At 38.7% G+C, this 27,771-nt stretch overlaps 2 protein-coding genes across 8 annotated transcripts in view; both read right to left on the bottom strand.

The window, feature by feature from the left end:
- The window catches only part of ADCY10 (adenylate cyclase 10), a 103,981-nt gene extending 87,047 nt beyond the window's left edge, over positions 1-16,934 (bottom strand). For 2 of the 6 annotated variants that reach the window (XM_050768171.1, XM_050768181.1), the window contains exons 1-4: positions 14,023-16,934; positions 3,278-3,382; positions 1,355-1,393; positions 1,001-1,144 (exon numbers count right to left, since the gene is read on the bottom strand). In XM_050768171.1, coding sequence (XP_050624128.1) covers positions 1,001-1,144; positions 1,355-1,393; positions 3,278-3,371 — 277 coding nt within the window. In that variant the 5' untranslated portion in view covers positions 3,372-3,382; positions 14,023-16,934. Of the gene's footprint in view, positions 1-1,000; positions 1,194-1,354; positions 1,625-3,277; positions 3,383-4,383; positions 4,532-14,022 lie in introns of those variants that run through there. The other 4 variants (XM_050768219.1, XM_050768187.1, XM_050768198.1 and 1 more) reach the window with 4 other exon arrangements.
- The window catches only part of MPC2 (mitochondrial pyruvate carrier 2), a 31,854-nt gene continuing 8,589 nt past the window's right edge, over positions 4,507-27,771 (bottom strand). Inside the window, exons 2-5 of one of the 2 annotated variants that reach the window (XM_050768388.1) lie at positions 24,722-24,762; positions 20,821-20,905; positions 20,246-20,357; positions 4,507-4,589 (exon numbers count right to left, since the gene is read on the bottom strand). In XM_050768388.1, the coding sequence (XP_050624345.1) occupies positions 4,547-4,589; positions 20,246-20,357; positions 20,821-20,905; positions 24,722-24,762 (281 nt within the window). In that variant the 3' untranslated portion in view covers positions 4,507-4,546. Of the gene's footprint in view, positions 4,590-17,034; positions 18,699-20,245; positions 20,358-20,820; positions 20,906-24,721; positions 24,763-27,771 lie in introns of those variants that run through there. The other variant, XM_050768398.1, reaches the window with a different exon arrangement.

Below are 27,771 nucleotides of genomic sequence, written 5' to 3'. Positions count from 1 at the left end.
GTAGCTGAGATTACAGGCACCCGCCATCACGCCTGGCTAATTTTTGTATTTTAGTAGAGATGGGGTTTCACCATGTTGGTCAGGCTGGTCTCAAACTCCCAACCTCAGGTGATCTACCCACCTTGGCCTCCCAAAGTGCTGAGATTACAGGTATGAGCCACTGCACTCGGCCTTATTTGGAAATTTTTAACAATATCAAAAGTGGGCCTAGGTTGAAGAAGGCTGAGAAACAGTTAATTGTGTAACTGCTGATGATCCCACCAGGTACGACATGTGAGAATTCTAAGTTTTGCAAAGTTTAGTTAGGCAGAAGCTAACACTAACAGCACCAACCATAACTCTAGCTGTTACTCATTACTTATACCTCTCAGAATCTCGTTTTTCATCTTTGAAATGGATACAATGATGCCTATATCTCAGGACTGTGATATAATGTGGGTAATATTTGCACATGCATAGTGTGTAATGTCTGCAATGTAATAAGGAAATATGTGTGATTGTTACTATAAGTATAACCTTAAGAAGCCTTGTATAAAGCTGGAGCTGTGCTGCAGGCTGACCTGTTAAGCTTTTCCTGCACATCATTCTTATGAGGTAGGGGGTGACCAATCTCATGCCATTGCTGAAACTATGTGATGGCAAGCTAGTCTCTATTTTGTTTTATACTGCACAGCCTTGACAAGCAGCAAGATGGAATAATAATAAAAGCAGTAGCAGTAACAAAGACTATTTTGTTGAGTGGTTCCTATGCATCAACTACCATGCCAACTAATTTACTTTTTGTAATAGCTTATTAGATAGATATTATGTAGCCCAAATTCTCTCAACTGGTATGTGAGGAAGCCAAAATTCACATTCTGATTGTCCTGATTCCAAAGTCCAGGGCATCATGGGGCTGAGCCACCATGTTCTACTACTTCTCTTTGGGAGAGAGAGATGCCCCAGGAGTCAAGACCCCTATCCCAACTGCCATAGGATTTATTCCTTCTCAAATGCTTACCTATCTTGACTCGGATGTCTAGGCCTTCTTCAGACTCCTGGGTCTCAAACAATCCATGGATCTCCAGGCTACATTTAATTGCCACTGTGATAATGTTTTTCAGCTGCTTTCGCTCCACCCTCCACAGGGCTAGCAGTGCATCACCTTCAGAGAGAGACATGCCGGGGGCTTTTGACCTGCCCTGGGGATCAATCTATTTTGTATGAGATCTGTATAGAAACTTACTCATCAAGCATTCCTCAGCCTATCTCCTGGCCACTGCCTTCTCTAGGATGCCTCCTTTGTCCCCAGCACAGAAGCACAGGCATCTCAGCATTCCTTTCTTACCCCTCCTATCTTAGTAAGCCCCCATACCTGCAAACTTCAGGATGTCTCCTCCAAAAATCAACACTTCTGAGAAAAAACAACAACAACAACAAATTAAATCAAACACTGATTCCTTAAAAGCAGTTAAAAAAAAATCATTCTTTGTTAGTGGAATAGAAACTAGGTCAAAAGAACAGTGATTCAGAGAATAGACTTATACTAAAGATCTCATCCCAGACAAGCCACTTAACCCATTTGAGTCTGTTTCCTCAAGTGGAGAATGAATACGTGGAACCAGTGTACGTCTATGCTCCATTTCTGTGAATGGGGAAAGAAAGGAGAAAGACATGTAGGGTTTCTGATGAGGTCTGAAGACAGCTGCCCTCTGATGAGGTCTGAAGACAGTTGCCCTCCTCCCACGATAATGGAATGCTTTTAATTAATTTATTGATCAATATATGTTATAGGCTGGGGCTTGCGTAAGCATGGGTGGGTGGATGAATGACAGGACTCCACAGAAACTAGGAGTCAGGGAATGGGAAAATCACAACCATAGTCACTTGCATTTTTGGTTATTACTAACTTTGTATTTTGTTTATTTAGACTGTATGGCGTAAATGGCCATTCTCTCTTTTCGTTATGCATCATCATGGATTGGCTAAGCACCTGTTGTGCCAAGTCAGATGCAGAAAGGAATCAACCATAGTTCCTGCTTTTATGAAGCATTAAATTTTGTCTAGTGGGTAACATCAAGATATTACTAAGGAACTCAGAGCCTGATAAAACACTAGGCCAGGAGTTCGCCATAACAGAGTAAACCGTTGTCTTCAAGAATAGTTGGAATTAACAATGCAAACAAGATGGCAGGCAGAGGTTGACAAGGGAACTAAAGTTTTCAGTTTACTCTAAGTGCTTCAGCATCCATCATTAGGAGACAAATTATTGAGAAGTTAATTATAAATCATTTATCTACTCATACAACAATCTCTTAATGACTATCTTTGGGTTATATAGATGCTGGCTTTTAAAAATACTTGGCTAGGCCAGGCGCGGTGGCTTACGCCTATAATCCCAGCACTTTGGGAGGCCAAAGCGGGAGGATCACCTGAGGTCAGGAGTTCGAGACCAGCCTGTCCAACATGGTAAAACCCCATCTCTACTAAAAAAAAAATACAAAATTGCTGGGCATGGTGGCACACGCCTGTAATCCCAGCTACTTGGGTGGCTGAGGCAGGAGAATCGCTTGAACCTGGGAGGCAGAGGTTGCAGTGAGCCGAGATCATGCCACTGCACTCCAGCCTGGGAGACAGAGTGAGACTCTGGTTCAAAAAATAAATAAATAAATAAATAAATAAAAATAGCTGGGCACCGTTGGCTCTCGCCTGTAATCCCAGCACTTTGGGGGGCTGCTGAGGCGGGTGGATCACTTGAGGTCAGAAGTTTGAGACCAGCCTGGCCAACATGGTGAGACCCCATCTCTACTAAAAATACAACAAGTAGTCAGGCGTGGGGGTGGGTGCCTGTAATCCTAGCTACTCAGGAGGCTGAGGCATGAGAATTGCTTGAACCCAGGAGGTGAAGGTTGCAGTGAGCCAAGATTGTGCCACTGCACTCCAGCCTGGGCGACAGAGCAAGACTCTGTCTCTAAATAAATAAATAAATAAAAATAAATACTTGGATATGTCATATAGTTAAAAGTATTACTACTACAGTTCTTTTAAAAGCAGTTTATAATTCAGCCCTCTAACACAAAATATCCCTTCCCTCAAATAGTCTGTATTAGTGAGGTTTGATTACGTTTATTTCTCCAATTATACTATATCATATTTCAAAAAAGACTGGTTTTATACACATTTCATGGGGAAGAGGAGGAGTGCTAAGCAATTGTACTCTATCAGGTTATAATTGACAACTACAGAAAAAAAAATGAACTGAAATATTCTCAAGTCAGAAACCTATGGGAACACTTACTCTCCACTATTGCACTGATGTGGTAGTTGAGGATCTCCACCAACTGCTCAGCCCCTCTGTCCATGTACATGGCACTGCTGAACTTCTCAGTCATCGCAGTAAAACCTGGAATAAATGTGCAGCTGGTTTCTTTGGCTGCTTGGGGAAATCAAACAGAGCCAGAAGAGGACTACCCAGGAAGGCAGTGAGCCTCAGCTTTTTTTTTTTTTTTTTTTTTTCAAGACAGAGTCTCGCTCTGTAGCCTAGGTTGGATTGCAGTGGCGTGATCTCGGCTCACTGCAACCTCTGCCTATTGGGTTCAAGCAATTCTCCTGCCTCCCCCTCCCAAGTAGCTGGGACCACAGGCATGCGCCACTATGTTTGGCTCATTTTTGTATTTTTAGTAGGGACGGGGTTTCACTGCATTAGCCAGGATGGTCTCGAACTCCTGAGCTTGTGATCCGCCTGCCTCAGCCTCCAAAAGTGCTGGGATTGCAGGCGTGAGCCACCACGCCTGGTGGCCTCAGCTTTTAAAAACAGGCAGAGTTTCTTCTTAGGGATCTTTGTGGCTGGTCAAGTGTCAGACATGCAGCCTCCTCTATCTATTATTTTAGGGGCCAGGAAAAGGCTCCAGATATATCTTTCTTCCGAATTCTCTACTGTACAGTGATAACTGCAACTTCTTTAACTGGGAATAAAATTTTCAGTCCGTGGTAACAAAATCACACACATTTCAAACACTTCTGAAGAGGTGGCAAGTTTATTAGTAAGATGTAAACATCATCTAGGGAGATCATTTCCTGAGATCAGTTTTGACTGGGATGTGTGTGGGGCTTGGGGCTGGGGAGGATGAGTCAGTGAAGTTGGGGAAGAGACACAGGAGCAAAGAATGGAACTTGAGAATCTTAAAGATATGCCCATCACTGGCAGTGCTGGGTAAGGGAGGATGAGAGAGAGCCAGGGCCACAAACTATTTCCTCCCTCTTGTGTTCTCAATGGAGCATATCTGCTGTGACAGCCCAGGGCCTCCAGAATGGCCTCCCTACTCTGCAGTCAAGCTCTGCATGTGACTTCCCACGTGAGCCTGTTGCTCATCCATATTAAACAAACATCCCTTTTGCACTTGCCTGAAATATCAACAAACATCAGGACTCCATCAAAATAATCTATAAAGGGTCGCTCTGGGGAGAAATGTCCATAGACAATGAGGTCTGGTAAATGAGCTGCTATTCTGACTATGGGCCAGTCCTGGAATTCTTCTCTTGGAGTGTTCATGTTCAAGACAAATGTTCAGGATTTTATGGTGACAGGAAGCAGTCTCCAAATAGGTCTTCTAAAAAGAAAATTGAAATAGAGGAAATCTGATATATTCATTTGCTCATTTTCCTATTGCTCTTTCTCCATTTGTTTTGTTCTAACCTGTGGCCTGCTTATAGTGGTGAAAATGCCAGAGTTGTTGAGCCAAACTCCAAAACGGCCAGTTTCTATACAGAGGAAGAACCCTCCCACCCTGAACAGCTGTTGCAAAAGTGAGCACCATTACAAAGAGGCTGGGGTGAAAGAGGGTAGCTGAACGCCTCCACTCATTTGCCAGAAGGGGTAGGCCCTTGCAGGGCAAGTAGAGCTAAATAGGGCTGTTAGCTCTATTCACTCAGGCCAGACTTCTTTTTCTTCTGTCCTCATGTTTCCTTTTCCCCTCTCTCTACCTTGGTCTTTTACTTTTTTCTGTCTTTTAAAAAAAAAAAAAAAATCAAGTGTAGATGTGATTTGTGTGTGTGAGTGTATTTATATGTAAGTGAGTATTAGAGTTTTGTATATAGGCAAGAGATTAAGCCTATAAAGGTATAATGTTAAATAAATAGAAGAAAAGAATTCAGAAGGGTGTGTGTGTGTGTGCGTGTGTGTGTGTGTGTGTAGCAGCTGGAAAGATGGAAGGCCTTAAGCTCTAAGTGGAAGGAAACGCTGAAATTTCAATTTGTTACCCAGTTAGTTCTGAGAAAACTAGGATTTCTTAAGGCCTTCCTGTAGCTGCCAGGACAGATGAAATGCTCATGCCTAAATGTTGTAAAAATCATGCTCTACCAGCCTGAACAGTAAAAGCAAACACCCTTTACTTTTTCAGAGCAATCCAAGTTACTGGAATAGGTTATACAGAAAATAAGAGGATTTGTTTTTTAAGAAAAGGAACTGTTATTTTTGGTTTACTTCTGACCAGCAGAGAGGAACTGGTTAGTAATTTCAGACAGACATAGGTCATATTGGGATATAGTAGAGTATTCAAGGAAAAAATTGAGACAGTCACTTATATCCCTTCGATTTAAGGGGAAGTATTTTAAAAATAACTCAGGGAAAAATATTTGTACATTTAACAGACAAACTTTAAAATGTATATAGTATACATTTAAAAATGTATTTAGTATTCTAAAAAATGAGTGCTAAATGTTACATATTACATAGCCTTTAAAAGGAAAAGCCCTGGCAAACTCAAATGTTAAGAAGTGAACAAAAGAAAGAAGCATATAACTAAGGTTTTAAAAAAAAAAGGATAGCACTAAAAATGCAACAAAAGACCACAGCATGTGCCAGTAACAGTCAGTAGATAAAATTAAATCAAATAAATAACTTCAGATAGTAAATTTGGTGCTATATGAACTTTTAAGAAGTGAGAGGCTAGGCGCAGAAGCTTGCGCCTATAATCCCAGCACTTTGGGAAGCCCACAAAGTAGTGTTGCTTGAGCCCAAGTTCAAGACCAGCTTGGGCAACATAGTGAAATCTCATCTCTACAAAAAAAAAAAATTGCTGGATGTGGTGGTATGCACCTGTAGTCCCAGCCATTCAGGAGGCTGAGGTGGGAGGATGGCTTAAGCCCAGGAGGTCAAGGCTGCAAGGAGCTGAGATCGTGTCCCTGCACTCTATCCTAGGTGACAGAGTGAGACCCCATCTCTAAAATAATAATAATGATAATAATAAAAAGAAAGGTACAAGAAAATTGAATGTCCAGAATGAAAGACTTACAAAAAAATGCTAAAGTTAAGAAAACCCAGAGGGATTTTTAAAGGCTTTCTTGAAAACAAGGTGATTAATAAAAGAGGAATAAGGGCGAAGCTTAAGTATGGTGTTCTATACAACTTTTCTTTTGTTTCTACCTTCTCCACCATGGAGAATTGAAAAGTATAACAAGCATGGCTAGGAAAGAATTGAAATCCAAGATAAGTTGTGCTAAAGCACACAGTCATTTTAAATAAATTCTAGCTAGTCCCAGACAACATATATCTACAGATACTGAAAGAACTGACAGGTATAATGTGAGTATTCTCAAAAAACCATGGAGAACAAGAGATGGGCTGGAATACCATCTCTTCAGAAGAGATGGGCAAATTCTCTTCTGAATTTCAAAAGATGAGGCTACTCGTGGATCCCAGAAAACACAGACCAGGAAACATAATGTATTTGTTGAGATAATACAGGTTATGTTTCCTTAACAAATACCTTTGAAATCTCAATGGCTTGAAATCACAAAGGCTTATTTCTTGTTCATTTCTTGCTCATACTGCATGTCCCTATGTGGGTCCCTTGAAGGCAAAAAAACCCTCTGTTTTTGCCTTCACTTTGGGACCCACGCTGGAACATTCTGGTTGTCAAGGTAGTGGGAAAGAGGATGTAGTGGAGTATACTCATTTTACTCCCAGAGTGACGTATTTCACTTTTCCTCATGGCATTGACCAAAGCAAATTACATGACCATGCCTAGTTTCAAGTAGGCAGGGAAGTGCACTCCTACCATGTGCACAATAGGAAAGAGAGTTGGAATATTTGGGAGCAGTCTCAGTGGTTATTTAGATTAGCAAGAGGTGATTAAAAGGAGTCAAATGGATTCAGAGCCAAGATCAAGCCAACATTATTTCCTTTTTTTGGAAGAGTTATTAAATTTTTAAATCAAGAGACTGCTATAGACAATGTATATATTGACTTTAAGGCATTTGGCCAAATTTTTCATATCCTTGTGAGTAAAATATACAAAATTATAGGAATAAAGAAAATATAAGTGGCTGGTTAACAATCACACCTAATGGAAATTAATTAGTATTCTGGTGTCAACTCAGAGGTAAGCCTCCATGGGCATGATAGAGTACTTTGATAAAGATATAACTGGAAGTACGGCCATTATGGAAAACAATATAGAAATTCCTAAAAAATTAAAAATAGAACTACCATATGATCTAACAATCCCACATCTGGGTATATTCCCAAAGGAATTGAAATCAGTATGCCTGCACTCCCATGTTTATTTCAGCACTATTCACAATAGCCAAGATATGGAACCAACCCAAGTGTTCATCAACATATGAATGGATAAAGAAAACATTGGATAATATATACAACTGAGTACTGTTCAGACCTAAAACAGAAGGAAATCCTTTCTTGTATGATAGCATGGATGAACCTGGAGGGCCTTACGTTAAGTGAAATAAGCCAGACACAGAAAGACAAAAATATTGAATGATCTCACTTATATACGGAATCTAAAAAAGTCAAAATCATAGAAGCAGAGTAGAATGGTGGTGCCAGGGGCTGGGGATGGGTGGGGGGAATGAGATGTTGGTGGTTGAAGGATACAAAGTTTCAATTAGACAGGATGAAAAAGTTCTGGAGATCTAACCTAGAGCATGGTGAATACAGTTAATAAAGTATAATATACTTCAAAATGGCTAAGAGAGTAGATCTTAAATGTTCTCACCACACAAAAACGTTAAGTATGTGAGATGATATGTTAATTACCTTGATTTAATTATTTCATAATGTATACATATATTAAAACATCACATTGTACACCATAAATCTGTACAATTTTTGTCATTTTTGCCTTAATAAAGCTGAGGGAAAATAAAATTTGAAAATATAGTGAGAGAACTCATGCACTGATGTCAGAGCTAGGATCTTAATATATCGAAATCAACCAAAATAATGAAATTTCAAAAGAATAAGTGTGAAGTGCTGTATTTAGAATTTTTAACAAAATCAAATGCATAAGCACAAGGTGTTAAAAAACTAGATTTACTGCAAATTAATGCTATCTTTTAAAAAACTTTTATTGAAACATAACATACATGTAGGAAAATGTACAAATCATAAGTGTATAACTTGAATTACTCTAAGGTGAGCAAATCCATGTAATATCCATTCATAGCAAGAAGAAAAACGTTACCAGCAGTCAAGAAGTCATTCTCATGCCACCTTCAAGTCACTACTCTTCTCTTCTCCCTGAAGGTAACCTTTCTTATTTCTAACAACATAGATCACCTTTGCCAGCTTTCAAACTTTATATAAATGAAATCATACTACATCTTTTGTGTTTGTGATATTCATCCGTGTTGTTGTATATCAATAATTGTTGATTTTCAATGCTATATAGTATTCCATTGCCTGATTATACCACAAAACATTTATCCACTATACTGTTGACCTATGGGTTGTTCCCAGTTTTAGACCATTATGAATAATGGTGCTAAGAACATTCTTATATATGTGTTTTGGTGAACAGATGTATGCATTTCTCTTGGGTATATACATAGGAGTGGAATTGCTAGGTCATAGGATATACACATGTCCAACCCACAGCCTGTGGCCACATGCAGTCCAGGATGGCTTTGAATGCAGCCCAACACAAATTTGTAAACTTTCTTAAAACATTATGAGATTTTTTTGTGATTTTTTTTTCTTAGCTCATCAGCTATCATTAGTATTATGTGTGGCCCAAACAATTCTTCCTCTTCCAGTGTACCCCAGGGAAGCCAAAAGATTGGATACCCCTGCTTGAGTAGATCTTGCTAAACAGCTTTCCAAAGTAATGGTACCAACTTACACTCCCTCAGGCAAGGTTTGACAGTTCAGTTGCTACATATCTCAGCCAACACTTATTTTGTCAGTCTTTTCAAGTTTTAAGTCATCTTGCTAGGTAAGTGGTGGTGAGGAGACAGGCCATTTCTCTTACTGTCTCCTGTCTCTGAAGAGAAGGAGGAAGTAAAAGCTGAAGAACACAGGAATGAAGTCAGTGGCAATACCAGCCAGCGCCACTGATGACCAGGTCTGAGGTTAAAAGATTAACCCCCGATTCTAATCACATGTGCTATCTATAGATCTCAATCTATCATGACCCTTTCATGTGGAACCCCTTAGAATTGCAAGCCCTTAAAAGGGCCAGGAACTCTTTCTTCCCGGAGCTCGGTTCTTGAGATGCAAGTCTGCCAACGCTCCCTGCTGAATAAAGCCTCTTCCTTCTTTTTTTTTTTTTTGAGACGGAGTCTCACGCTGTTGCCCAGGCTGGAGTGCAGTGGCACAATCTCGGCTCACTGCAAGCTCCGCCTCCTGGGTTCACGCCATTCTCCTACCTCAGCCTCCTGAGTAGCTAGGACTACAGGCACCCGCCACCGCGCCCGGCTAATTTTTTGTATTTTTAGTAGAGACGGGGTTTCACTGTGGTCTCGATCTCCTGACCTTGTGATCCGCCCGCCTCGGCCTCCCAAAGTGCTGGGATTACAGGCTTGAGCCACCGCGCCCCGCCAGCCTCTTCCTTCTTTAACCTGGTGTCTGAGGGGTTTTGTCTATGGCTCGTCCTGCTACAATGGTATTTGTGGTTTTGTGTTTCCTTGTTGGTACTAAGGAGATTAAGCACCTTTTCATATGTTAATTAGCTATTTGGATGCAATGCTATTTTAAGATACATAAAAGTGTTCAAATCTAATCCAGAGGATTGAAGTTCATTGACCTCTTTAAAGTTCATTGACTCTGGAATGTGAGGAATTATGGGAGGGATTGGAAATAAGTCAGATAATTATGACATTTTAGTTAAAATGGTAGTTGTCTTCAAATATTTGGGCTGAACTGTGAAAGTTGTGGGGTAAGTGGTGGACGTGGGATAAGTAGGGGACATGGGTGTGTATGCAAAGTGTAATGTGGGACCCTGCAATCAAAGAACAACTTCCCTACCTTCTCCTTGAGGTAGAAATTTGGTTTGGATTAGCAAGATTAAAGTTCATGGGAGTGGGAGTTATGTAGTGGGAAAGGAAAGTTTGTATGTTTTTCTTTAGTGGAGAGAGCTAGTTATCCAAGAAGAAGTGACCGTAAACAGTATGTTCTTTAGGCATGGGTGCTCTGAAGTGGCTTCTACAGATGTGCTGAGTAGCCAGAGAACTGAGATGGGACTGAGCAGAACTGAGCAGGACATAGCTCTATTCTTCCCTCTCCTGCCTCCAGCTCACTAGCTCAACTTTGATTTCATTAGCTACCAAACTTGTAAGATTGAAAGATTGAGCTAATAAAAATAGAGGATGCTCAGTTAAATTTGAATTTTTAAATAAACAACAATTTTTTAGTATAAATATATTCCAAACATTGCATTCTTTCTAGCAGCCCTACTATCAGCCTCTTCAATCTTGGCAACACCACACTCTCCTCACACGCACAGTAGAGACTGTTTTGCTAAAGTTGTTAACACTGGATGGAAAGTGGTTATATTTATTCTTTGTTGCTCAGGATCAACTAGGATCAATGACTGGCAATCACTGAAGGACAAATATAAACAATGTAAGAATGAATGCTCATGGCCGGGCGCGGTGGCTCAAGCCTGTAATCCCAGCACTTTGGGAGGCCGAGATGGGCGGATCACGAGGTCAGGAGATCGAGACCATCCTGGCTAACACAGTGAAACCCCGTCTCTACTAAAAATACAAAAACTTAGCCGGGCGAGGTGGCAGGCGCCTGTAGTCCCAGCTACTCGGGAGGCTGAGGCAGGAGAATGGCGTGAACCTGGGAGGCGGAGCTTGCAGTGAGCTGAGATCCGGCCACTGCACTCCAGCCTGGGTGACAGAGAGAGACTCCGTCTCAAAAAAAAAAAAAAAAAAAAAAAAAAAAATGAATGCTCAAACTGGGCAGTTTTAGGAAGTACTGGATAGCTATCTACCTGTGAGGGTAGAGGTATAAAAAGTAAAGTAGAGGTTCCTCTTCAAATTCCTTTCCTCCCTGTCTAATTAGGAATAAATAGTAACTTCTCTTAAAAGCAAAATTTATTCAAAGACCTGTGCTAACATTCTTAAATATCTGCTAGCCGTAATAAAGAAATCAATGTACTTTGTGTTCTTAGCTCCCACAATTTAGCCTAAATATTTGCCCTGGCATGCTTATACTGGTCCAAGCAAGCATTAGGTCATAGCCTGTTCCTCTTCCTTATTTAAAAGTGTTTTTACCTTTCTCAGCATTCCACAAGTTACCTCCTCCTTCCTTTGTTCTCCTCTACCTTTGCCTCTTTTAAAAGGTTCTAAGTTGCTAGCCAATCAATCAGGACAAATACAGAATGTGAGGTCCCGTTCCAGCCAATGGAAACCGGACACAGCAGCAGGGTGAACGCGTCAGGTTATAAATGACCCTGTCTGCTTTGTTCAGTGTACTTTCGTAGCAAAACTGCTGGCGAGTATACCCTTTCTGCAGGAAGTAAAAATGGCCTTACTAAATAAATTAAATTTATGTTAAAGTGCTATTTCTTTACGGCACTGGAGAACAAGCATTTCAAACAGAGGTGATTTTAGTCAGTGTAGAGATGAATTAGATGATTGCTAAGATTCTATTGTTTTAATTAAGGTGATGTGAATGAACTTGGACAGATATTTCTGTTTATGATGACCAAACAAGGAAAGTAGGTGCATTTTGAGATGAAGATGGCATATGTAGATGTGAAACTAAAAGAAGAAAATTATAGGTTTAAAAGGCAGGGAGATCTAAAATGAATATCTGGGAGTTTCTTATGAACACCCATAAAAGACAATAGAAATTTTCTATTTTTGAAGATACAGTTTTCTGCTTTAAGTTCTGCAACATCACAAAATGATTAATGATAGCGATATTTACCTTTCTACCGGCACATACCACATTGTAAGTATAATTTATTATGACCTTTTTATGTGAAGCATTCTATTGTAGGAGTTATTAAGAAATTATTTTAGGCAGATAGAGTGGAAAAGGGGTTCTTGGGAAGTTTTCGTTTTTTAAAGCATCTCCAGAAAATTTCTTGTAAAGCCCTGGCTCTTAGATCCAGGCTGGCAACCTTTGATATGCAAATGAAGGCCATTAGAAACTGGGCCCACCCAACATGGCTATTCTGGAGGCCTTCTTGCCCTTACCCCACATGTTCCTGGAAACATGGCCGCCCCCACATATTCCCACGTGTGTAGAACATCATGGCACCCTGCATTTGCATATTAAAAGGCTAGGGTGACAGGGCCAGCTTTTTCCAGGGCTAAGTGAATGATATGCCTGGTCAAACCAATCCCCTGAACCCTATGCAAATCAGACACTGCCTCCTCCAGCCTCTGTAATATATACCTGGCCGCCAGTCCACCCCACTGGGGGTTCCCTCTCTCGGCTTTGGAACTCCCCTCCCTCTGTCTCTGTATGAGGGAGTTTCTTCCCTCTTTCCTCTTCCTTCTTGCCTATTAAATTTTCCACTCCTTAAAATCACTCCATGTGTGTCCTTGTTGTTTTATCTAAACCGGGATGAGGACTAAGAACTTTGGTGTTCCTCCACTCATTGGAGCCGTATCAATTCTACATAGGTTGCCTCATTTAATCATCCAAACAGCACTATGAAGTAGACCTGATTTCTATAGATATGAAAACTGAAGCACAGAGATACTAACTTGCCCTAGGTTAGGAATACCCAGGTCTGTGGGAGTTGAAAGTTCGTGTTCTTTCTACTATATCATGCTATATCCCATTTGTATATGCTTTATAGCACTTTGGGGATGTATATGAACTAGGGAAAAGATGTATGTAATTTAAGAGCACTTTCAATGCATGTTGATGGTACCCTTATCAATTGTTCGGCCAATTCTATCACATCAAGAATACAGCATGAACAGCATGGGTACTGACAAAGTATGGAAGCACCTTGGAATGAGAAATGAGGATACCTGACTCAAAAGGCAAGCAGGTGAATGAGGCCCGAAAGATAAACCAAGAAGGATTCCTGAATGAAGAGTGTGAGTAAAGAAAACTCAGTAGTACCCAAAAATGAAGAGAGAAATTAGCGTTCGATTATATCCATTAGTTTCTCTAAATCTCTCCTCTAGAATTTCCTAATAGATTTTATATTCAACTTTTCACCTATATGTAAAGTCAGGTTTCACAGGAGTCCAAAGAGTGAGATACTCTGAATTTAAAGGCACAGTGATATCTGTCATGAAAGCTTGCTTGCCTACTCTAGCCATAGTAATTTTTCTTCTGAGCTATTATGGCTCTTAATGTCTACACTTAAGTGGCTTATTTCCCATACAATTATCCTTGATTATCTTTTGAATTGCTTCTATTTTGTCTTCATCTGAATTGTAAGCTCCCCGTTTGGAACCATCTTCTACATATCTTTGTTTCCTCCACAGCACCTTCCCAGAGCCCCCTTCAAGTGGTAGGCACTTGGTAGTTGTTGACTGATAAAAAGGAGGGTATCAAGTGAGGAACTGCAGAAAAGAGGCAAATAAAGACAGTAAGCTAGAGAGACAGAGCATCCAGGTTAAATAAGATGAGGCAATATTTAAGCCTTCAAGCTTCTAAGCTCATGTAAAGGACTGACACAGAGGTATACGCAAACGTGAACCCTGACTTCTAGCCCCAGGCTTTCCCACTCCTCTGCACTCCAATAGCTGTCTTCTTTCCTGATGGTCGCCCTCATCTTCAGCTCTGCAACCATTCTCTCCGCTGAGACTCTTACTTCCACATACCTCCACTTCATCCAGGGCTGAGGAAAAGCCAGACCTCAATTGGGGACTAGTTCTTTTAAGACTGCAGAAGACAGGAGAGGAGGCCGGGTGACATTATTCTGAAGACAGCCGAAGTGCCATGTCTGTCTATAGCTGACCCATAAAATGACAGTTTCATCTAAGAGCCGTTTTCCAGGCCACACCCTTATCAGTAGTTCATTGTTCCACAGGCACTGACCATGTTCCTGATTGGGTGGCACTGCCTTCCCCTCCCCCGCCAACCTGAGTGACCTACCACTGTACAAGTACTGGCTGTTTCAGGTTCTCTTATCCGCACGTTTGAGGCAACGGTCAGGGGAGACTGACATGACCCCAGAGTAGTTTACACAACTCTTCCCTTGGCCATGAGGAGGATGGTTGAAATGAGGCAACAGTTGGGTAGGTGATCATCAGAAGTATCTCCAGAGCAAGCAAACACCTAATTTTAGTCAATAGTGGTTACAGCTTGTACCAGGACTATGAAATTTACCAGTTATAATAAATTCAGTACTTATCTTCAGACGTATTTGTGAGGTAAATTTTTGTTTGAAGAATTATATACCTGCCCTTTTTGACTGGTCAAGTGCACACTTTTAACCAAATTTATCCCAAAGGTAACTTGAAATCCAATGGGCACTGGATTTGAGTTTTCTTTATCTGATGTGACACTGGAAAAATGTGTTTTAAGAGGCTGGCGTGTTTTCCGCTTAAATAATGTGCTGATTTTCTAAATGTTCTTATGTATATCACAACTACAATTAACATTTAGGGGCACAGCTTTTAAAATTGGAATTTAAAACATCTTATTTAAAAAGCTGTGCATGTTCTTATATAAAGCTCCGCTCTATAATTAAGTTTACTGTGTGCTTCAAAATGTTGTAAAACACAGTTGTCTTAGGGAGGAAAACAAGAGGGTCATTTAATTTTGTTTGTTAAGTGAATTTTCTGGTGTGAGTTGTGGAAACCAGTCTTATAATTAGACTCATACCTCAAATAATTAAACAATCACCATAGGGAGAGCTATTCTTAATAAATGCCAGTGTTTTCTATTTCTGCTTCGTTATATAAGCAGGCTTCAGTAGAGACCTTTGTTTTACAGAAAGGAACCTTAGCTTTGAAGTTCATGCTCGTTAACATTCAACCTTTCACTATCATTTTATAAGTTAAAAAAGAAAATGTTTACTATGAGGAAACAGCAACACTGACATACCTTGGATCAAAGTTTCCTTAAAATGCCATACAACAAAAAAGACTCAAGAATTTATCTCTTACTGAGCATTCTCCACCCCACCTCCTACTCCTCTACCCTAAGCAGCTTCTTTTCTGCTATAAAGTTATTAGTTCAGAAACCATGCAAATAGGTTAACACAGTATATCCTTTTCGTAGTAAAATTATAACTTCCTTAGTCTAAGGAAGTACTTTCTGGGTCTACCTTCAATTAATAAGACTACCATTTTCTGAACTTTCTTCTTGTTGCCCAGGCTGGAGTGCAATGGCACGATCTCGGTTCACTGCAACCTCCACCTCCCAGGTTCAAGTGATTCTCCTGTCTCAGCCTCCCAAGTAGCTCGAATTACAGGCATGCACCACTACGCCCAGCTAATTTTTTGTATTTAGTAGAGACATGGTTTCACCATGTTAGTCAGTCTGGTCGCAAACTCCTGACGTCAGGTGATCCACCCGCCTCAGCCTCCCAAAGTGCTGGGATTACAGGCATGCATCACCGTGCCCGGCCCATTTCCTGAACTTTAACATTTACTGTGGACCAGGCACTGTGTTAAAACCAAAACCTTATCTCAATCTTTAGAACAATCCTATGAAGTCAGTACCATGATTATTCCCATTCTGTTCTTGAAAATATTAAAGGTCAGAGACAGAGGTTAACAAAGTCTCACAGTTAATGTGTGGCAGAGTTGGGTTGAAGCCCAGGGCCGTCAGACCTGGCATTGAGAAAGAACACTTACATAGTGAAGCTATCAATAAGGACCTATCAGAAAGTTGTGATAAAGAATTCAACTCAACTATACTAATCAAGTGATTTGCACCACTGTGGAAATTATTTTTATGGAGTTCAGTAACTGCATTGATAGTAAGGACTTCTATTATATATATTCTTCTTACTAAGTCTTTGAGAATAGTTGTGAAACTGGTAACTAGACTATGTGTTCCAAGTGGCAATGAGAGTTTGACAGGATACATATTATTACTTTTTGAGATGGAGTTTTGCTCTTGTCGTCCAGGCTGGAGTGCAAAGACACAATCTCGGCTCACTGCAACCTCCGCCTCCTGGTTTCAAGTGATTCTCCTGCCTCAGCTTCTGGAGTAGCTGGGATTACAGGCGTGTGCCACCACGCCCAGCTAATTTTTGTATTATTAGTAGAGACGGGGTTTTACCATGTTGGCCAGGCTGGTCTCGAACTCCTGACTTCAGGTGATTCACCTGCCTTGGCCTCCCAAAGTGCTGGGATTACAGGTGTGAGCCACCGAAGCTGGCCATGATTTAATTTTTAAGATTAAAAAATAGGATAAAGAGTTTTGGAGCAGAAAAGCAGCATGTGATGGCTGTTTGTCAATGAAACTTCTGAGAAACAAGAAAGGAGGACTGCCTATGATTATATCTAAATGCTATAATAAATTTGACTGACAAGAGGGACGTAGGAGACCCCGCATAGAAAAGATGTTTTAATGAAAAGGAAGTGAAACACCAAGTCCACATATAAATTTTTAAGAAACTTTTTGTGTCTATGTCATATTTCATAATATGTTTTTCCTAAATGCTTAACCTAGGAAAACCATACATGTGTGCACACCCATGTCAAACACACAAATGAATTTAACAGTGTGGTTTATGAAATGAAAGCAATAATAATTTGACTCTTCAGAACCGCTTCATTTTGGACTATGTCAAGCTCTCTAATCTTTTCTCCTCAATGGTAGACCATGGTTAAGGGACAAATGATAACGTACAAGGTTTTCAATTGCTAACTACCAAATTTTCTTTTTTTTTTTTTTTTTTTTGAGACGGAGTCTTGCTCTGTCGCCCAAGCTGGAGTGCAGTGGCGCGATCCTGGCTCACTGCAAGCTCCGCCTCCTGGGTTCACGCCATTCTCCTGCCCCAGCCTCCCGAGTTGCTGGGACTACAGGCGCCCGCCACTGCGCCCGGCTCATTTTTTTTGTATTTTTAGTAGAGACGGGGTTTCACCGTGGTCTCGATCTCCTGACCTTGTGATCCGCCCGCCTCGGCCTCCCAAAGTGCTGGGATTACAGGCGTGAGCCACCGCGCCTGGCCAGCTAACTACCAAATTTTCATAGGTTACAGTATTACTCAAAAAGTTGTTTTGTCTTGTTTCTTCAAATTTTGAAATAACTTGCTTTGCTGACTCATCTGACTATATTTTTAATGAGGACTGGCTTTATTAGCACTTATAGAAAAAAAGCTCAGCACTCCACATTGAAAGCCAAATCAAAGAGATGGTTATTTGTAGTGTGGAGTAATGTATGCTCCGTCTCTCCTTACAACGGAGCCAAAGGTCACAAACATTTACAGAAAACCTGCTTATGTCCCAGGTACTCTGCTAGGCACTTTCCTAACTTGTCTAAAGTCACAGCATAGGCTGGGTATGGTGGCTCATGCCTGTAATTCCAGCACTTTGAGAGGACGAGGTGGGCAGATCACCTGAGCCCAGGAGTTTGAGACCAGCCTGGGCAACATGACAAAACCCTACCTCTACAAAAATAAGCTGGGTGTGGTGGTGTGTGCCTGTAGTCCCAGCTGCTCAGGAGGCTGAGGGAGGAGGATTGCTTGAGCCCAGGAGGTAGGGTTTGCAATGAGCCGAAACTGCGCCACTGCACTCCAGCCTGGGCCACAGAGCAAGACCCTGTCTCAAAAAAAAAAAAAAAAAAAAAAGTCACAATACATAAGTCATAGAGCTGGGATTCAAATTCAGGTCTGTCTGAATGTAGAGTATTTTCTGCTACATTATATCAGTTACTGAGGGTAATTGAAAAATTTAACACTTATCATGGACCAGGCACTATGTTAAAACATTATCTCATTAATCTTTACAATGATCCTATTTAAAAATCTGTAGCTGTAAAAGTATTTTATAAAACATTTATGCAAAAATCATCAAGAATCTTCATGGCAAGTTAAAATGTTTTTAAACAGTTTGAGGTCACCTTGGTCATTCCACTACCCATTTCTCAGTTTCTTCAGCAAAATTTCCTTTCACTTATAGCTAGCTACCTGACCATCCTACACTAAATAAGCAGATAATTTAATCTTCCAACTTCTTGAATTTGTGTGTTCTTTTATGTACACATGTTGGCTGACTGGAACAGAAGGAGGCAGGGGGTATATATGAGCAAGTATGGTTTATTATGGACAAATGGTAGAAAAATGTTACTAATATCTATAGCTAAGTTCCTTAAGTCATGTAGAGAGACTGTTATTAAGTTTGCTTTATTTTTCTATTGAATCAAGCACTAGCTACCAGTTGCAGTTAGTTTTATTGTGCCTTCCAAATGCACAGTTAGCTTTGCTTTATCAATAACCAAATAATAAACTAGGTCCCAATGGTCATGTCCACATCTAGATTGTTCAGGTGATCAGGAACTCTTTTATTTGTGTGCTTTAGCTTTTAGTTCTTGGTTATATCTATAAAGAAAACAGAAAGAAAAATAATCATCAATAATAGATAAACTTATGGTAAGGAGAGAATGGAAAGCATACTCCATTTCTTCTTTCTTGGTGGTCAAGTAGCTATACAGTTGTAAACAGAATCTTCCCAGGGCGCTTATAGGTAGAAACAGGCAGAAGGGAAAGGATTCAAAGAGTTCATTTGCATCTGGATTTTGTTTCAGATAATAAGATGACAAATGCCAAAAACTTTTGAGACAGAGTCTCGTTCTGTCACCCAGGCTAAAGTGCAGTGGTGGGATCTCGGCTCACTGCAAGCTCTGCCTCTGGGGTTCATGCCATTCTCCTGCCTCAGCCACTTGAGTAGCTGGGACTACAGGCGCCCGCCACCACTCCTGGCTAATTTTTTGTATTTTTAGTAGAGACGGGGTTTCACTGTGTTAGCCAGGATGGTCTTGATCTCCTGACCTCGTGATCTGCCTGCCTCAGCCTCCCAAAGTGCTGGGATTACAGGCGTGAGCCACTGTGCCTGGCCTGCCAAAAACTTTTAACAGTTTAGCTGACATATAGTTTCCTGTGCAAAAGTATTATTTTAATAAATATTCTCATTCTAGAATTCTACAAGAGTGTGACAAACATGTGAACATATGTATAAAGTTTAGTAAAATGTGGTCATCTAGAATTTTTAAATTTATACACACAAAGCACCTTTCCTAAGAATAAGATCAACAGGTAAAGTAAAATATACTAATCACTAAAGTAAAATATCACTCAAGTAAAATATACTTCTAACCACTAAGGTAAAATATACTTCTATGATGCAGGCAGGCTATTGGGTTAACAGCCTGTAAACACTTAAATTCACTAACGCTAAGGACCATTTCCTCAATTCTCAATCCAAAGAAGTAACCACAGAGCCAGTCTTTCCTTCCCTTCTACCATTCCTTGGGCTTCATTTACTATTCCTCCCAGCTTATAATGGAATGGAGAATAGTATAAGCACAAGAAGGATACTTATTCCATGAAGCTAACCATACCTCCTAGGTTTCTCAAAAGATCCTGATTCCAAATATTTGATCATAATGTCATTATCATAAGTCACCGACAATATTAACTACTGAGTAAATAGTTTAAAAATTTCCAGTGCTCATGGAACACTTTCCAATCAAAGCAAAGACCTCACTCTAAATATCATTTCCAATACTACATAATACATTTAAGTTCCAATTTATTATATACAATTGAAAGTAAGTGATAAAAGGTTTATATAATAAATTAATAAATCATAAACTGTATATATTGTCTTAATAAAAGAGATTATGTGAAATGGTTAACCATCTAAATGATGCACAGTTAAATCTAAAAACAAGGTAACATACTGCTTAACTGATTTTAGCCAGTTAACTGGTAAACTTATTTGTAAACCCCTAGACTTTTCTAGAAACGTTAAATTTCTACTTTAGGTACTTCTTGTCTTAGCATTATATATGAATCTTTAAAAAAAAAAATTAGTGCCACCTGAGTAGCTTTTGAAACAGTTTTAAAAATATCTCTGGTAGGCTTACCTCCAAATACGAAAAAGCTGAGAGGCTCCTGCTGTCCCCACAAAGAAATTAACAGCAAACAGACTCCAATTTTTTGGAATAATTACAAGTGAGTACCTTGACCAAATAAACCCTGTTGAAACAAAATGTTACTTTAAAAAGCATACATACTGCTGCAATAACTTCAGTGAATACTTAATACTGAGTAAAGTAATTACAACAATAATGTAGGATGAGGGACAAAGAAATGCTATATTCTGAATTTTCAATAATGTTTCTGTAGCTTAGTGTCACAGAAAATACTCAATTCTTACATGAAAGAGGAATCTTTAGAGTAAAGTGACTATTAACTGTAATTTTCTTCCCACTTATAAAAATATACTCATGGCAAAACCCTGAAAAACAAAAGCCCATTCAGATACTTATTCTTCCTCTGACCCTCCCATCCATAATTAATAACTTTCTAGACATAATACTGTTAATTCCTTTGTGTGTGGGTGTATTTCAAACACTAAGCCACTAAATAAACTGATACAAAACAAAACAAAAATCATTTATGTTCTACAAGGAACACACAAGATATTTATTTAATTTACCTGTAGCCATCAAAACAGCAGATTGAGCTGTGCTAAGTTTTTCTGCAGGTCTGGCCATATCAGCCAATCCAGCACACACCAACCCCTACAGATTAACACATAGAAAGAAAAAAAGTATCATGAGTGTGGAGTAATAGTTTTAACTTTAAATTAAGCACAAAACATTTTTGAGATTTCCATAAGTTAGCAGCTATAAGTTTAGTATCCATTCATTAAGAAAATGTAGACTACAACAACAAAAAAGCACAATGAATTAAAAAACTGCTTTTTGAACTAATTTTACTTTGTTAGGTACACTAAGCAGTCTCATATATCTGAAAGTCAGTAGTACATATATAGATAAGATATATACGTATGCATTATATGCACATACATTTTTTTGTCTACTTATTTTGCATATGAATTTATATATTCTTTATATATGTCAGGAACCACTAACCACTAGCATGGAAGATACCTGAAAGCTGTTAAGGATATTTGTATAGATTCTTCCTTTGATGTTTTCTGCCAATGTTATTATTTTTAAATTAAATTAAATTTTAGATTTGGGGTACATGTGCAGGTTTGTTACATGGGTATATTGTGTGATGCTGAAGTTTGGGCTTCTAATGAATTATTTTTTAAAAGTATAAGTATCAGAAAACCTGTTATAATTCTAGTTTTTTGGTTAGATCATATATTATTATCATTATTATTTTTAGACACAGTCTTGCTCTGTCACCCAGGCTGCAGTGCAATGGTGCGATCTCCGCTCACTGTAACCTCCGCCTCCCAGGTTCAAGCGATTCTCATGCCTCAGCCTCCAAGTAGCTGGGATTACAGGCATGTGCCACTATGCCTGGCTAATTTTTATATTTTTAGTAGAGACGGGGTTTTACCATGTTGGCCAGGCTGGTCTCAAACACCTGATCTCAGGTGATCCGCCCGCCTTGGCCTCCCAAAGTGCTGGGATTACAGGTGTGAGCCACCAGGCCCGGCCTGGCTGTAAGACCACTTTTCTTTAACATCAGCATATATGTGGCAATCATGCGTTTTTGCTCTCAACAGATGAGCTGTATTTTTACCAAGTCATTATGCTTGTCCCCCAATCTGTTTATGCCAGTTTTACTTGTTAATGTAATTTATATGATTTAATAAATTTTTTTTTAAACTAAGCTGGAAATTATATAGGATGCACTATAGTATAATTTATCCAGGATAGAAAATGTGGAGCTCAAAAATCCATACACAAATAAAAGCTTTAGCTTTAAAAAAGACTGATTATCAAAGAATATATATTTATATCCTTTAGGTTAAAATAAAATATTTAAGGTACATAGGTTTTTTTTTCCGGATTATCCACTTTGACCTTTATGATTAGTTATGTGGTTTCAACTAAAGTGGTTATGAAGGACTCTACTATAGTTGTATGTTTGAAGGCACATGGTCTAAGAGTCTTAATGTTATAGAACATATGTGGCTTGCAGAAGCAACTGTTATGTGACATGTATAGAATTCTACAGATTAATTATCAAATACTCTGGGATAATAAAACACAGTAAGAGGTACATAAGGTAAGTATCTAATAGAAGTCTCCCGACCAGAGAACAAAACACAGAAGTTTCTATTGCTATGCTGTCATCTGGAGACTATGCAAGATTTCAACATGTACTTAAAATAGATGTTCTTAAAGAGACAGATAGTCAAGAAGGCATTTATGAGTATATAATGCTGTCAACATCTCATAATAGTAATGAACCAGGTCAAATAAACACCAAAGTTACTGATAAAACCAATAAACTCCTAAACTGTGGTAAATTCGAGGTCAAAGAAGCTCCTAAATTTATTGTGAACAGATGAAATCACTCAAACTTTTTAAATGATTGAATACTTCAGCAATCAATTCCACTATAAAGACATATAATTACTATGTAATTTTAAGCGTAGGTGGTGAAAGAAGGAAATGGCAATGTAACTTCCATTAGTATAGGGGGTTTTAAGATCTTTTCTCAATACGTAGATATGAAAAAAAAAAAACTGCTCCCTAGATCTCTGTAAAACACAGTTCCCAAATCACTTATATTCTAATCTTGTCACTTTATCGTTGAGGAGACAAAAATGACAAAGAGACTAAACTTGCCCAAGGCCATAAAATTGAGTCATAACCAATTCTAACTCTAACATTCTCAACCACTTGAATTTACAACTGAGTTTCCGAAATGTTCTAACCATTTTAATAGTACATTTAAGAGAATTACAACAGCCCATCACTCAACAACAACAAAAAACAACTTGATTAAATTAAAGACAGGCAAAGGACTTGAATAAATATTTCTCCAAAGAAAATACACAACTGACGAATAAGTACAATAAGTATATGTTCAGCATGACTAATCATCAGGGAAATGCAAATAAAAACAAGATATCTAACACTCATTAGGTGCCTATCATAAAAACGAAAACAAAAACGCTCCCCCATCAAAAGTTTACAAGTGTTGATGAGGATGTGGAGAAATTAAAACCCTTATGAATTGCTGGTAGAAATGTAAAATAATGTAGTTGCTGAGGAAAACAAAAAATATTAAGCAGAATAATCATAGGATCTAGCAATTCAACTTCTGGGTGTATACTAAGAAGAATTAAAAGTATTGACTTAAAAGGTATTTGTACATCAATGTTCATGGTAGCATTATTCACAGCAAAAATGTGGAAGCAAACCAATTGTCCAATCAACATATAGATGAATAAACAAAATGTAAATACATACAATGGAATGCTATTCAGCCTTAAAAAGAAAGGAAATTTCTGACACATGTGACAACATTAATGTACCTTGTGGACATTATGCTAGGTGAAATAAGCCAACTACAAAAAGACAAATACATTTTGATTCCATTTACAAGAGGTACTTAGAGTAATGAAATTCATAGAGACAGAAGGTAGAATGGTGGCTGCCAGGGACCGGGAGAAGGAGAATGGGGAATTATGGGTACAGAGTCTTACTTTTACAAGATAAAAAGGGTTCTGGAGATTGGTTAACAATGATGTAAATGTACTTAACACTACTGAACTGTACACTTTGAAAATGGTTCAGATAGTAAATTTTATGTGTATTTTACCACATTAAAAAAAAAAAAAAAGCCTACAGACCAGTAGTTTTCAAACTTTAGAGGGCATCAGAGAATCATCTGAAGAGGTTACGAAAACACATCTCACCGGACTCCACGTCTAGAGTTTTAGATTTAGTAGGTCTGTAATGGGGCCTAACAAGTTCTCAAATGATGACACTGCAGGTCCAGAAAGATGACACTGAGAAGCACAGTTATAGAACCAAACAGGCCCTTTCAACATAAAATCAATGATTTGCTACAAACAGCCACCACAATTGTTTTTTTTCAGCTAAGTGAGAACTTTAAGAAAGAAAACTCTGGGGAAGAGTAAAAGCACTGGGCTTGGAGTCAGAAGTCCTAGGTTCCGTCATTTACCAAATGCTAATATTTATACCCGAATAAATCCATCTGCTTTTTGAGACTAACTTTCCTTACCTATATTTTGGTGTTAGCACCTTCAGTTCTCATACTAAATTAATAATAAAAGTTAACTTGGGGGTTCTAACTAGTTTAATGCTTTACTTAGTAATAAAATTTCAGAATGAAATTTCATGTCCCTATGGCACACAATTTTAAGTTTTTTGATAACAAGTATGTTCCCAGAAGGCCTCTTATCTAAAGAGTTCAGAAAAACTAAAGTAGACAGTTGCTTTATGTAGAAAATGGTATGTCTGAGAATATTTGCCATGAAATAATCGAGAGGCATAATGAGAATATTCTAAAGCATATCCTTCATAAAAGTTACTTCAAATTAGTAAATTCCTATTAAGGAATTTTTCTTTCCGTAGCTTCTGCAAAAACTCAAGACTTACCCATTTCATAATTGGAGCCCAGAAAAAAACTGTTTTGGGACCTGAAAAAAGAAAAAAAAAGAAAAATTCAGGAATAAACCAAGTATCTTATACATGTCTTTTAACAGCTGTCACCAAATTTTAAAAACCAAAAGATTTATCAATCTATTTTTAACCACTTTTACTATGCTTTTTGCATACTTTGTATTTCAGTTAACATTTAGAGAGGTACCACGGTATCACAGTACAGTTGACCCTTGAATAACACAGGTTTGAACTGCACAGGTTCAACTACATGCAAAATTTTTTCAGTAAATATACTGCCATATAAAAACATTTTAGGGAACCTTGATTCTAATGTACTTTCATACTAGTTTTACACTCAAGTAATACTCTCATCCCAAGTGAAAATGAACCCAGTGATAACACCCCATTTTTGTGCATTTTGGCTGAATTACTATAACAAATAGTTGGTTAATCTTAACATTAAGCAGCAAAATTTGAAAAATGTAAAAATGGCAGTTGCTTCCCTGCAACTTTTGCTTAGTATGCAGGTTTTGAAAAGTATCACCAGATAGTTCAAACTACTTGCCTTTAGCCTTAAGTGATAGCAATGCTACACATTCTATCCTCCACAATTTAACATAGTACTTGATATTTTTATCCCTCTCAAACTAATTCACATTATTCTTACAGCAAATTCATTAATTCAATGTCATTTTAAAATCTACCACAGTACATTTTACATATTTTACTCTAGTTATTTGTAAATCTATGTATCTATCAAGATTATGACTTCCTCGAAGCTAGTGGCTCAATATTATTTATACTTGTATCCCTACTACCTAATAGAAAATAAAAAGTAAAGTTAGCAAGTAGAGTTGGAAGCAGTTTATACTAATATTTATTACCATAATATACAATATGTATGTGTATATATAATATATAGATATATACACACACATATACAAATAACCTTTTTTTTTTTTGAGACAGAGTCTCGCTCTGTTGCCCAGGCTGGAGTGCAATGGCACAATCTTGGCTCACTGCAACCTCCACCTCCCGGGTTCAAGTGATTCTCCTGCCTTAGCCTCCCAAGTAGCTGGGATTACAGGCGCCTGCCACCATACCCGGCTAATGTTTTTGTATCTTTAATAGAGACAGGGTTTCACACCATGTTGGCCAGGCTGGTCTCAAACTCCTGACCTCGTGATCTGCCCGCCTTGGCCACCCAAAATGCTGGGATTACAGGCGTGAGCCACCGTGCCTGGCCACAAATAACTTTTAAAGTACTTTAAAATCGTAAGTTGTTTTTATCAGCCTGATACTTAAATATCTGATAAGTCTGGCTTATGCGTTTAATAGTTTTAAAATATGCTTGCTGATTTTCTAATTTAATCCTAAAGTCCTACAGCAATCTAAGTTTCATTTTCTCATTCTTCAGAGAAGCTGGGTATCATCATTAGAATAATTCTTCAAACACTAGAAAGATCATGGCACAAATCCTGTGGTTCCTTGTGGGCCTACTCAGCCAATTATAATGTTAAACTTTATTTTCTCACATACATCTGGTATCTAACCATTTTTACATTTTCTCGTGTATGTTTGAATTTTCCGTATTTTAAGTTGTAGAATAAATCTAGAAACAGTGCTGAAACAGCTGGTGAGAGAATTTAAACTATAAGGGAGTTCTAAATTTTGATGTTCTTACAGCTGAGTGAAAAACCTATCTATATTCAGTTTCTGTTATCCAGTTCTCTAAACAGCATTGTTCTGGGCACAGCCACCATACATATAGAACTCTAGCCACATCCTTTTCTCTCTACAAGATATAAAATAATTTAGTTTCTTCTTTGGTTAAGACTAGGCTGGAATTTGAAAAGAAATTTTTACGAAGGGAAAAAGGGGAATATAAAAGAAAACATGAAGCCATTGAGTTTCAGAATATATAATCCTAATTTAACTAAATCTTAGCCCAGGTCAGCGGTTCTTAACCAGGAGTGTCCCCGCCAGGGGAATTTTTAGTTGCCCAACTGTGGTGCTCCAACTGCTGCAGATGGCGCTGCTGCCGCTATCTCGTGGGTAGAGGCCTGGGATGCTGTTAAACATCCTCCAATGCACAGGACAGCTGCTCCAAGAAAGCAGAAGGTTAAGAAATCCTGGCCTAGGCCAACTGATAAGCTGGGCAAACATTCAACCAGTTTCATGCTATTTTATGGATCTTCAGTTTATGCTGTCCCTTCTCAATATCCTGCTTAGTCTTTACCTAACTCCTATCCATCAGAAACTCATCTCAGGTTGCATCTCCTAAGGAAGCCTTAAAAAAACAAACAAACAAACAAAAAAACTACAGGTTAGGCTAAACGCTCCTTCTCTTAACTACCGAAGTAGCCTGTATATTCTTCTATCATTTTCTGTTAAAATGATTATTTATGCATCTGTCACATTAACCCAAAGACAAGGTCCATTTCTTAATCTTCCTTGACAAATAATAAGTATGTGCCAACAGAACTGAATTGGATTCACCATGTTCAGGATAGATGCTAATCAAAGATATTCAAACTTTGTATCTGACCCAGATTTGCCTCAACACTGCTTCATCCTCAAGGCTGGAATTTTCTGTTTACTCATCTCTAGGGACATTAGGTTCCCTTTATGCCAAGGATATATTAGATTTCACTTATTAGTTACTCTACTCTTAGACCAGGGCTCTCTTCCCCTGAGTCTGATAACATAATGTACTAATCCTATAAAACAGTCTTTTCAAACTCTCTGGAAATTTAGGGTGAGATCCCAGGATTCCTATCATTACACCTGGTTCATTTTTCTTTGTCACACACAGTGTCTCTCGCTCATATGCATTATCAATTACTAAGTTTAATTTTTATCCTGGCATGGAGTTTCATCAATCAAGAGTCAGTCAGTGTATTGTTTCAGTCTCTCACTGAATGGGTGTTCATTTTTACTTTGAACTCTTCAGCAGACTTCTCTTGTTCTATTTCAAAGCTGGAGTTTCTCTTGTCACCCCAAAACTGTTTTCTGAGAAAAGTCTCCAGATTCCCGTTCCAAGC

Source organism: Macaca thibetana, chromosome 1, assembly GCF_024542745.1.
Source record: "Macaca thibetana thibetana isolate TM-01 chromosome 1, ASM2454274v1, whole genome shotgun sequence".
Classification (NCBI taxonomy): domain Eukaryota; kingdom Metazoa; phylum Chordata; class Mammalia; order Primates; family Cercopithecidae; genus Macaca; species Macaca thibetana.
The sequence above is the reverse complement of the archived record's forward strand: the minus strand, read 5'-3'. Positions and strand labels throughout refer to the sequence as shown.